Raw genomic sequence first — 11,759 nt, forward strand, 5'->3', positions numbered from 1 at the left:
GATGTGTTCATTCCCCACACAGGAAAGATGCCTGGGGACCCAACTATAACGCATGCTGTAGGCACTGTTTATTATTCATTGCTGGATGAGCTGTTCTGTAGCTGTGATGTGTTCATTCCCCACACAGGAAAGATGCCTGGGGACCTTCCTTGTTAAAGGCACTGTGTCAGATCAGGGGAAAATCTGTGGTTCACGGAGTGAGACTTAAGCGTCCTCACTAGGGGTCTGCTTCCTCTCACAGAATATGGTATTCTTCTTTCTTAATTTCATCTTCTGTCCGTCGTTTTTTGTATTTTGTTTTCTGTGGTGTGGAAGAAATCACTGCTGTTTCAGCTTGACTGCGATTAGGCACCGAGTTGATCACAGCTCTTTCTGCTCTTTGCCTCTCCCTGGGTCCAACAGACAGGATGCGGGAGCTGCTGTCACTGATAATTGTTGGCAGGTGATTTCATCCTGAAGGGCAATGAGACTGTAGCAAACAGGTGAGTTGGCAATGTGGAAATGGTTATGCTTACACTCAGTTATCCACTCTAGTGCCTGGCTCTATAGCCAGCATTGCTGACCAGAAAGCCCCTTTCTCCAGTTTTCGTGATCTTTTTCTGAATGTTGTCGGTGGTTTTGTGCAGGAATATCAGTCAGAAGCTATTTATGTGACACACTTTAAAACTGGGATCGTCTGAAAATTTTGAGCAATTATTTTCTTAGTTGTGTGTTGAGAAAAGAGGCTTTTGAAGAGAGGCTTTAAAAATGTGACCTAGAGACAATTATCCAGGCCATGTTGAACCAACCATTGACTATCATATGGCACTCTCTTTGAAACTGTGATCCCCTGTTCCGTATGAAAACTTGCTTGTAGTTTTATCTTCTTCGTGAAGCGCTGTAAATGTCATCCAGACGTTTAAATGATGTGTCTAACAAGCTTGTGTGCTGTGTTGCTCACTCAGTGTACACAGCAGCAGGTCACCTGGGGTTCTGCAATCACTTGGGGAGAGGGCTTACCTTGTGCCAGGGCAACAAAATACAGCCAGGATACAAGAGAGTGTCACAGTTCGCACACACTTGGTAGAGTCCCAGCTGATGCTTGCTCCCTGTGGTCATCCCTTACAAAATGCCTAATTATTCAGAAGCCTCTCCAAATTTAAGTGTGAGAGGCAAGCAGTAATGCAGCTTTCAGTTGCTACTCAGAGAACCGGCCACTGTATGTGCGGGATTCGTAACCGCTAAGAGTGTGTTTTGAACCAGGACTGCTCCTTGGTTGCGACTGGATGGCACACAGTACGATGCACCTGGCTGGGGACGTCGTATGCAGAGGCTTCAGCCACAGCAGCTGTGGCACTCTGCTTCCCGCACAGCTAAAGGAGGGGGGGCTCCTGGCTCGGAGAGAGACCTGGATGCCCTCGTGCTTTGGAAGAGCTTCTGGTCAGAACAAGGTGCAGAACACTTGCTGAGTAGGCCTGCCTATACTGCAAATAAATAAAGCGTCATCTGCTATCTAGTTAGAGCAGGGCGTGCTGGAAAGAGAGCACGCCACAGTACCTTGCATTGTGCTGCCACTGTCATTTCTTCAACTTTTTCTGCAGGTGTGCTGTGCCAGCCATGTACAGAAGTACATGGGCAGTGGTAGAGACTTTGTACATGACAGTCAGCCATCTGTGCATCCTCATTCTCTCTTCTACACATTCAGATGTGCCCACCTGACAAGTACAACTCAACTTCTTAACTAAGAGGTAGCACCTAAGTCTTCAGCCACATAGTGGTGGAGACACCATCCCTGGAGGCATTCAAGGTCAGGCTTGGTAGGGCTCTGAGCACTCTGATCTAGTTAAAAATGCCCCTGCTCACTGCAGGGGGGTTGGACTAGATGACCTTTAAAGGTACCTTCCAGCCCAAACTATTCTGTGATTCTAGATAAGTGTGTCCCATTTAGCTTCTGGCAATACGTGGCTGGTGTGACCCACAGACCTAGTCAGAAATCTCTGCAGCAGCAAAACCTGTAGGCTGTGGTTATGCAGATTGCCACTGGCAGACATTCAGGTCACAGCTGAGGTTGTTCAGGCTTGCCTTTTCTGTGCTTTTTGCCATGTGATGCCTGGGTATTTTCCCTGGCCTATGGATAATCAAAAACACATCAGGAAGTTAAATGATTGGATACCAGGAAAAATTTCTTTACTGAAAAAATGATGAAGCATTGGAACAGGCTGCCTGGGGAAGTGGTGTTCAAAAAACATGCAGACGTGACACTTTGGGACATGGTTTAGTGGTCATGATACTGTTGAGTTGACAGTTGGACTTGATCATTTTAGAGGTCTTTTCCAACCTTAACGATTCTATGATCCTAGTGTCGTCTGTGATTTTTCTCTGTCTGTCAGACTGTGCTGTCACCTAAGTGAAGTCGTTGTGGCCTCTCTAAGGGAAGTAATCTTGACTAAGTGGAACTTGTCTCTCATGTGGCGTGACCAGCAATCCTTGCTATTTACCTCATCCCTATGAGTAATGTGGCCACTATAAACTTGTAATAGTAAAGACTTTACTCACGTTGTAAGTGCACATTAATTATGAGTGGTGCACATTCACAGAAGAAAGCTGTATCTATGCTAGACAGACATATAGAAAAGCATCTTTTTCAGCTGCTCAGTCCCTGTGTCCAACAATTTTGCTGAGTACAATGCACTGTGTTTCTTTGCCTTTTTTTTACTAAGACTGGGTGCCAGGGTCCTGGATGAGCTGTTAGGTTTTTACTTCCTGTAACAAATCCCTGCTTGCAGTTTCCTTTAGCTTTGGCAGTCTTTAATAGTTTGGACTGGTACTTCCCTCCTCTCCTGTTCACTTAATGTTTATGACTTATGTTGAACGTCTTTGGAAAATTTAAGATATTTCCAAGAAACAATACATAAGGCAACACCTTTACAGTAATTTAAAAGTAATTTATCCTATTCTGTTGTTTGCTGTTTTCCCCCCTTCATGTGAAGGACATGATTTCCACTGCTTTCCCTCCTGGAAAAGGTTCTGATGGAGGTATTTACGGCCATATCAAATTTTGCTTTCATTTGGCACCAGATTCCTGCAAAAGTCTGAATTAAATTTTTGTTGAGAGCCACTGTCAGAAAATGCCAAATTGTGTTTGTGGAGGATATGTGACTGTGGAATCCCAGTGCTGGTGGGAATTACTGGCACAACTCTTTCTTTGATCTAAGGAGGTTCTTGGCAGTGTAGGAAGAGATGAGCCTGCCACCATTGAGATCACCTCTCACATCTTTATCGAGCAGGTTAAACAGACTAGTTGGGAAGATACAAGTGCTGCAGTTTGTGAACGGCGTGATGCAGAGGACTGTCATCTTCTCATGACCTTGTGATTCAGCATCTTCCTGAGTATGAGGTCCGTTTGCAGTTTGACATCACCGCGTTTGGCTGCATGACACTAGGTAGATCCAGTCCCACAGAATCCAGAGAAACATGCAGCCACATGCAGCCTCCCGCATTTAAAAATGAACCTGTTAAATGTGTCATTTTTCCCCCTTGCTTTCCACCTTTCCTAATGATTTAAAATAAAGAGCAGCACTGCACCTGCTGTCACTGAAATGCTTCAGTGGCATGTCATGAGCCCTTTGAGAGTGATTGCTGCTCCAGTCCCTCGAGTGAGAGTAAGGCTGCATTCTCTGCCAATTTCTGTGAAGCAGCATCTTTGAATAGCCCAGCCTGTAGCTTTTGCTGCTGGTGTGATTGTGTTAGCACTGGTTCTTTCCAAGTGAATGTCTGTTGCAGTTGTGCAACTTCAAAATACCATTCTTGCTTTAAAGACATGCTATAGGAGGATGTAGAATAAGTGGACAGGTTGCACCACATGGTGTCACTTAGCCTGTTCCTGGAGCTCCCAAGCAGAATGCTGTTCTGGGGTTGCTGGCAGAAATGAGCTTCAGGGGTGAATTCTGTGCTGCATTAAGCTGACAGTGCAGATGTGCTCGGGACAGCTTTATTTCCCACAGCCATCAACTGGCACAGTTGTACAGCTTTGCAAAAAGTCTGCTTCCATACTGTTCTGGTTTGAAGCCACTGCAGACCTGTTTTGTTCAGCCCTCTGGTTTGTTCTGGCTCTGCCTTCGGTATCTCACTCTAAATTTGTTGAAGCTGATCCTAGTCCTGGTTCACTGTGAGGCTTGGTGAAGTGAATCCTGGCAAAGAGATTCAAGGACAAAGATCCCAGTGTAAAGGTCTGAAGCTTCCAGAGTTGTGTATGCAATTATTTATTGGTTTTGAAAGCTGTTTACTTAGAGTGTGTTTGCAGAGATCATGGTCTGAACTGTCAATATGTTAGGAGAGAGGGTGAGTTGCTGCTTTCAAGCACAGCTGGCCACAGCTGGCAGGGATGTGAGGAAGCCAGAAGGTGGTTGCAAAGGGGGTTGGTCTGTGCTACAGGATTCTGCACCCCCTTCTTGGGGGTCTGCTGGCCTCCTTCCTCCCTCTGGCTTGCTATAGGAAAAGGTGCCTATTTAAACAACTTTGCTAATAGAAGTTAGGTAAGTACACTGTTCTGGATTAAAAAACTTAAGAACTTTACATAGAAGTATTATGTGTTTGATGCTGTTTAATAGATGTTTTTTCCTGCTAAGTGTAAGTCTTCATGGGTCCTGGTAGCACTCCAGCAGCCATCACAAGCTAATGAGCTGCTAATTATCAGCCCTGCCCAGGCTAATTAGTTCTGTTAAGAGTGTATTAATCTAGGAAGAGCTCTGAGCTAATGCAGCTTTGCTGCTTCTGGCATTTGAGCTGATGTGGTCAAAACTGGGATGTAGATCTCTGACTTTGAGTTGCTCTGCATGTACTGGCTTTAAGTGCTGTGGTTTCTGCTACCAGAGAGCTGTTCTCCCACTACTACAAATGCCTTGTCTCCAGGTCCCAAGAACTTGCACCTGTTTGACTGTTTTCCCCAATTTCAACATACCTGCAGTGCACTTCCCTCGAGTAGGGTAGCACTGTGGATGCAGCTTCAAGAGGGAGAGGTTAGAAGGCGGTAGTCATGGTGTGAGAGAAGTCAGCAGTGAGAAATCTGTTATTGTGCTGCGGGGAATAGAAACTCCCCCTTCCTTCCTCCTCACAGGCATGAGCCTAGGTAGGTCAATACAGCTCTTCAGTAGTTCTAGCCTTGAAGCTCTTTGCTGTTCTTATGTTTTGCCCAGTGATTCAACAGTTTGGGGGTAAAGATCTGCAGATTTGTGATGGTGCAGGATATGGTATATTTTGTTTTGCTAGTACAGTGTATTGTCTTTCTGGGGCTTAGCTTGCTTCATGGTTTCACTTAGGTTCCCAATGATATCTTGGAGAGAAACTCTATGTGCAATGCTCTGCAGCAGCCTAATAGCATTGATTTATTAGGTAAACATCTTAATTCCGTTTATCCAGTCAAGTAGACAAAGTAGCTGTTGTAAAACTCATGTTGGTCTCCTAAAATTGGGAGTGCAAGCGATCTGGGTGAAAAAGGCGAACTGTTTGAGATTGGTTGGCCTATTATACTAACCCTTCATTTCTCAACTTTTTCTTACAGCCCCACGGGAACCTGTACGAAGCACTGCCTCGGTGGCTGCGTTTGTGGTGTTAGTCCTCTCAGTGCAGCTTTCTCAAACTTTGTTTAAAAATGGCATCACTTTGGTTCCCCTTTATGTGGTGCTCCATCCTGCTCTCTGCAAGCTGCAGTTTGAGAAGTGATAATACGCGAAGTTCATACACTGTGAACAACTGAAACATCTGAGAGCTTCTTAATACACAATAACGTTGGTGCCAAATGGAGGAGAAAGTAAAATCGAGGGGACGGTGACCATGAAAAGGCTGAATGTGATTAAGCATCTTTATCGCGGAAAAGGCCCTTTGTGACGTAATGTTTTGCTTTGCTTTACAGGTGTTCTCTGGCACTATGAGCTCATTTCATAGAGGGACTGTAACCACTTGATCAGTGGATGTTACGTCTCCTGCCTGAAGACGGGCTGATCTGATTCATTTCTTCTGCTAAGGATTGTGGTTGCTGAATGGGTTTGCCCCACCACCTCTAAATTAACAGTGTGCCAAGGACAGAGGTGAAGCATCTCTTTCTCTGGACGTTGATGTCGTATCTTCTTAACGCATTGTGACGCCTCAGGCCCACCGACAGCACAGGATATGGAGGCTCTTGAAGTTGATGACATTAGCCCTGCCTTGGAAGTGACTGAAGACTTTTTCAATAGTTTTGATACTAAACTTGAAAAGATTGTGCAGCCCTGTGAGGTGTATGGTGTACAGGAGGTTCCCGAACTGGTCGGGCACGAGGTATTTGATCAGATAACAGAGAGCAGGAACCTGAGGAATGTTGCCTCCTTGGCCAAAAGCAGCCTCATCTGGGATCACTGCAAAAATGGCCTCTTAGAAACCAAAACTCAGACGGCATTCCCTGCCAAAGACCAGCGTGTGGTGCAGAGGGGAACAGCTGCTGACAACCTTGCTTGGGCTGGGGAAGGGGAGACTGCAGCTTTCAACATCTTCGGTATCTGCCAGCGGAGGAGAGACAGGCCTCGCTCGGTGAATGATATCCTGGTGCAGAACGAGGAAGCGTCCACATTCAAGCCAGGACACAACAGGTCACGCTCCGATATCAGCCATGTGAACTGGGGAGTGGTCTTCACGGGCACCTCCCTGCAGCAGCCCCCTGCGCCTGGTCAGGACAATAGCTGTGCTCTGCTCTCTTACCTGGCGATAACCAAGGGACAGGACATCCAAGGAAACACAGGTTTGTGCTGATGCTTTATTGTTTCTGCAGATAGGGGGACTTTCCTATTTGTTTTTAATGTTTATCTTGAAAAAGCAGATGCATGTTTATAAAAAAAGCAAACAAAACCCCCGTAAAACAATGGTCAGGTAGGTCTTAAGAGAATACAAATCAGCACAACTCTGTTGTATTTCATAGAGCTCTGTCTGTTTGTCTGCCCAAGGATCAGTTTTTAAACCAATCTTGACTTGTGTTACTTTCATGATTTGAAAAACTAAACTTGTAGTTTTTTGCCTCTCTTCTGTTCAGTTTGACTCAGGACAAAATAATTTATTGAATGTGTATTTCTGATCACTTCCTTACCTGATTTTCCCAAAATCAAAAAACTTCGAATGCTGAAGTTATTGGGAAAGTGGCAAATCCAAACAAAGTCAGTTTTTGTAAAAGTTAAAGAGCGGCCCTTAAAAAGAAGACATACAAAGCTTTACTGTGAGGCCTGACATCTCTGCCTTGTTTCTTTAAGACATGCTATTCAGTATGTAAACAATTAACAAAAATTGAAGGATGCAGTTTGTGCTTGTCAGTATTAAAGCATCTCTGCCAGCTTTGTGTAGGGTACAGGAAGTCCTGTTATCAGATGGAGGCAGACATCTCTAGTGAGTGGTAAGAAGCGATGTTGCAGCAAGGGATACTTTTTTCCTTTTCCCTTTTTTTCTTTTTCCCAGCACTGCACTGGATGAGATTGTGCCCAGCACTTTGAATACACTCAGCAGCTATCTCCATGTAGATAATTTATTTTGTAGATGCCAAAAGTGGACCAGGCACTTACAGAAAAGAAAAGCAGCTAGTGCCACAGAGATTTTATAATCTAGATAAACGTAGGACTTAACAAAGGAACTTAAAAATCAAAGAGTTGTGAAAGCATGCATATGTGCCTATGGTGAAATGGCTCCAGCTATGAATTGGTAGCTTGTTCAGGTCTAAACCAAGCCTTTTGGGTTAGGTTTTCCAGAGAAGTCAGCTATTTTGGAGCATGAAAAGCAGGTGCCTAAATGTTTGTGTTTGTGGATGTGTGTATATAAATACAAATATATATATATAGTGTGTAGATAGATATATGTCTGAATATAAACATGCATGAATGTGTAGGTTATTTTGTTATGTGGTGATATAGTTGCTGTATCCCAAAGAAGGGGACTCTTGATTGACAAAGGCAAGTATAGCTGCTGTTATTTTTGTGTATATTGCTTATATTATTTGTATATATTGCTTCTATTATTCCTTATATTGCTTATTTTTGATATATTGCTTCCCATAGAGTGAGATCTGTGTTCTGCGTCCTTCCCTCTGTTCTGTGGAAGGGATGCAGAACAGGAACGCACCCAAAACCGTGGAGACAGAGCTTTCAGTTTTGGTCAGCTGTATCCTAGGCATCTCATGGGTTTAACTTAACATGTAACATGCCTTCATATGCTCACAGAAATACAATTAAAATCTAGCCATTAAAAGTCAACACATGTCATAGAATCATCGAATCATAGACTGGCCTAGGCTGGAAGGGACCTTAGAGATCATATAGTCCCACCTCCCTGTCATGGGCAGGGACGCCTCTCAACTAGATCAGGCTACTCAAGGCTCCATCCAACTTGGCCTTGAACACCTCCAGCGAGGGGGCAGCCACAACATCTCTGGGCAATTTATTCCAAAGTCTTGCTGCCCTCAGTGTTTTAAGCTTAATCTTCTTGGCCCAGTTTCCCCATCCAGCCCTCAGAAAAAGAAGAGGGCTCTGTTACTTGTACTGCTCTTAATAAAAATACTTTAGCCATTCTGCCTCTAAAAAACTATTCATGTAGTTATTCAGCGAGAATCATTTCAAACTGCCACTGGATCTACAACCTATAAGAAGCAAGTCACCAGTGCAGCTCATGCTTAGCAGCAGAGCCGGAGGCTGAACTGGTTTCCCTCCTGTTGGTCCAGCTCAGGCAGCTGCAGGAGTACCCTGGGATGCACTCTGTTGTGTTGTGCCTTTGTCTGGGGGGAAGCAGATTGGTTTCCCTTCTCTCTCACACACAGGTGCATGACAGTATGATGCAGCTGTTAATAAAAGGAAGCAAAACAAAAAATGGAAACAACAGTGTAGGTTTTTCTTTCCCTTCTGGTGAACAAAGAAACTGTATGGGTGTTGGGGTGCTGCTGCTTCTGAAGTCGGGGACTGCACACTGCAGTCTCTCCCCACACTGGGGTGAGCGTCGCTGTGCCTCCAGAAGCTGGGCTCTCTGCACTGTTGTGCTCCTTCGACCATGGCTCCCGCTTCAGCTGTTCCAGTCCGCTTTGTTCAGAGACAACAGACCCCAGGCAGATGCAGCAACCCTCTGGAAGCACTAAAAGGGCTTTGCCATATCCAGAATCAAGTCTACAACAGGATTTAAACCAGTGTCTAGAGCAGCTTGATAGAAAACCATCTGTGATAAGATCACGAGAGCAGGAGAAAAGACAAAAAACAGCTCTTTGTGTATAGGTGAATCTAACCATCGGGTTCCTTAAGTTCGATTACGTCCAGGATTCATCCATCTCATCGCAGTGCGTACCTAAGGTGTGCTGCTTTGGTAGTAGCAGTGGAGCTCAGCTGTACCTTTCGCAGCCTCTTAGCAGGTACTTACGCTATTTAAATGCAGTTAATCTGGTGAAGTTTTTCTCCGTATAGAAAAAGTGAAGGAACTGTATTAGTGTCTGACATACTCTTCATCATTATGATTTCATGTTAAACAGTTTGTAGTTGTGAGTTAAACTGTGAAGACCTTGCATCTGTAGTTTTGTGAAGTACAGCAACATTAGCACTCTTAAGAAAAACAGAAATTTACCGATTTCCATGAAGAAAACTTTTTTTTTAAGATTGTCTCCGTTAGTTCCAGCTGCCTTATAGCCCACGTGTTCCACAGTCTCTCTGTGGTGCCAGGAACAAGTCCCACTGCTGTGCTCAGTGCTGCCAGAAGCACAGGTCTCTCCGAAACAGCTTTTTACAGAAGAGGCTCAGTGTGGCCAAGTTCTGGGATCTTGGAGGTGAACCGACCAAGGCAAGGAAGTGAATTAGTAAGAGTGGCTGCAGAACATCTCTCAGGACTTGCCTGTAGCCCAGCACCAGTCGGTACCTCTGAAGAGCTCAGCGCATGCTTTTTCTGTTGCTTTTTGCACAGGTACCAGGCATTTGTCTGTGCTTGCTGTGCGCCCTCCAAGACCCTTTCTGCGTGGGATGTTTGAAGGCAAGGGTACCTGCTTTGAGGAAAGAGAACCTCTGTGCACTGAAAATACACTCTGAACCCATTTCCTTAACCTATTCTGTTCAGCTGCTGTGCAGGTTTTAGAAGGTAGCCATGATGTTTCTTCCCGCTGTGTCCACAACCGAGCCTGCCATAGAGTTTGCTGCTACTGTGAGCTGAGCTGAAAAGAGAAAAAAAAGAAGCAAGAAAGTAGGTGTTGCAGATATGTGTATCTGGGACTGGTAATTATTCTCCACAAAAGACAAAAAATGTGTTTTCAGGTTGGCTAAAAGCTGCTGCAGTGATTGAAAGGGTCAAAGTGGCTGCAGCTTGTGGAGACATCCCTTACCAGGGCTTTGATACAGGTTAAAGAAACGCATATGAGAGAGTGAACTTCAGCCACTTCAGTTCTCTTTTCGATAAAGGACTTCCCTCTGGAGCCTGCAGAGGTCTCCCAGTCCTCCCGGGCTGGCTGAGTTGCTGCATAGATTAGCTCCTCACTTTTTTTTTTTTCTCCTTATCTTCATAGTATATTTATTACTATGAGCTTGTCTGTTCCTGCTGCTTGCTTTTTTATAATACAAATAAAATTAAACTGAATCCTTTCTATTTTCTGTGGAAAAAAAGGATCTGAGAAGAACCTGTGCCTCTTGGGGCAGTGTCTCCCTAGGCCTGCTGGCAAACAGCTAGTGTGCTAGAAGTGAACCCTGCTTGTGCTATGGAGTGGTGTCAAGAGCAAGTGGAGCTAGCACAGACGGAAGTTGTAAGAAAATTCAAGGCAGGCTTCTGTATTTCTGGACACGTGGGCAAACAAAGGGAGAATGCTGCTTCTGTAATATCCAGCAAAGCTTGTGTAGATCATTAAAACACAATGTGTGAGCAGTTATCTTTGATAGTCAATGTGAATGTTTTCACTCAAGCACAGCCATTCCAAGAGTGTGGGTGCTATGGTTCTTTTCCCCCGGTAGCTGTTTTGCTCAAACTGACCATACTGGAGAAGATTGATGCCTTGTCCCCTCTCCAGCCAGGCATCTGTGGAGGTGCTCAGCCAGCCCCACTGATTTTGACTGGATGTTCTGTCAGCAAGCTGAGCCTGTGGGGTGTGTGCTGCAGCGTGTCATAACAAAATAGACATAGCAGTGAGAGGTGACTGCCTTAAAACTGGCCAATAGGCCCAAATCCTACTGTGTCAGATCAAGATGAGGATTTAATTTCTTTCCTTGGACTGAATGGTTTTAAAAAAACCAATTCCCTCTCTCAATTTTATTTTTTTCTGGTTGAGTGTGAGGCCATTGTTTAAGTCACTGTGAAGGTACAATCTTGTACTCAGAGTTTGTACAGGGGAGAGAGACTTGAGCCCCTCTTCATATAGGTCTTCTACATATTACATACTTTCCTGGTATGTTTTTACAGAGGTAGGACATCTAAGTCTATATTGATGAGCAGCACGCCACCGATTCACAGACTGGGGACTGGGGGTGATCCTTGAATTCTGAGGAGTTGTTTTACAGTGCTGCTTTCTCTTTTTCTGGTGACCACAAAGACTTTATGTTGGGGAGTTTTCTTTCTTTGCCGGATATCCTCATCTCTGGCAGCAGAAGTGGTGGCTGGTACTAGCTCTGTGCCTGTGACATTGGCTCATGCAGCATTTAGTGGTACGTATCAGCAGGTTTGTGGTGGTGGGTCAGAGCAGCAGGCAGCAGTGCCATCAGTTGCCGCTGCTGTTGTGCTGCTCAGGGAGGAGCTGCGAAGGCAGCTGGCTGGAAGGGCGA

General features: G+C 44.9%; 1 protein-coding gene across 1 annotated transcript in view; it reads left to right on the forward strand.

The window, feature by feature from the left end:
- Positions 1-6,147: 6,147 nt before the first annotated feature.
- PLEKHM3 (pleckstrin homology domain containing, family M, member 3) overlaps positions 6,148-11,759 on the forward strand; it is a 73,351-nt gene continuing 67,739 nt past the window's right edge. The window contains exon 1 of the mRNA XM_009878373.1: positions 6,148-6,751. Coding sequence (XP_009876675.1) covers positions 6,148-6,751 — 604 coding nt within the window. The remainder of the gene's footprint in view (positions 6,752-11,759) is intronic.

The sequence above is a fragment of the Apaloderma vittatum genome, unplaced genomic scaffold (assembly GCF_000703405.1).
Source record: "Apaloderma vittatum isolate BGI_N311 unplaced genomic scaffold, ASM70340v1 scaffold6401, whole genome shotgun sequence".
Classification (NCBI taxonomy): domain Eukaryota; kingdom Metazoa; phylum Chordata; class Aves; order Trogoniformes; family Trogonidae; genus Apaloderma; species Apaloderma vittatum.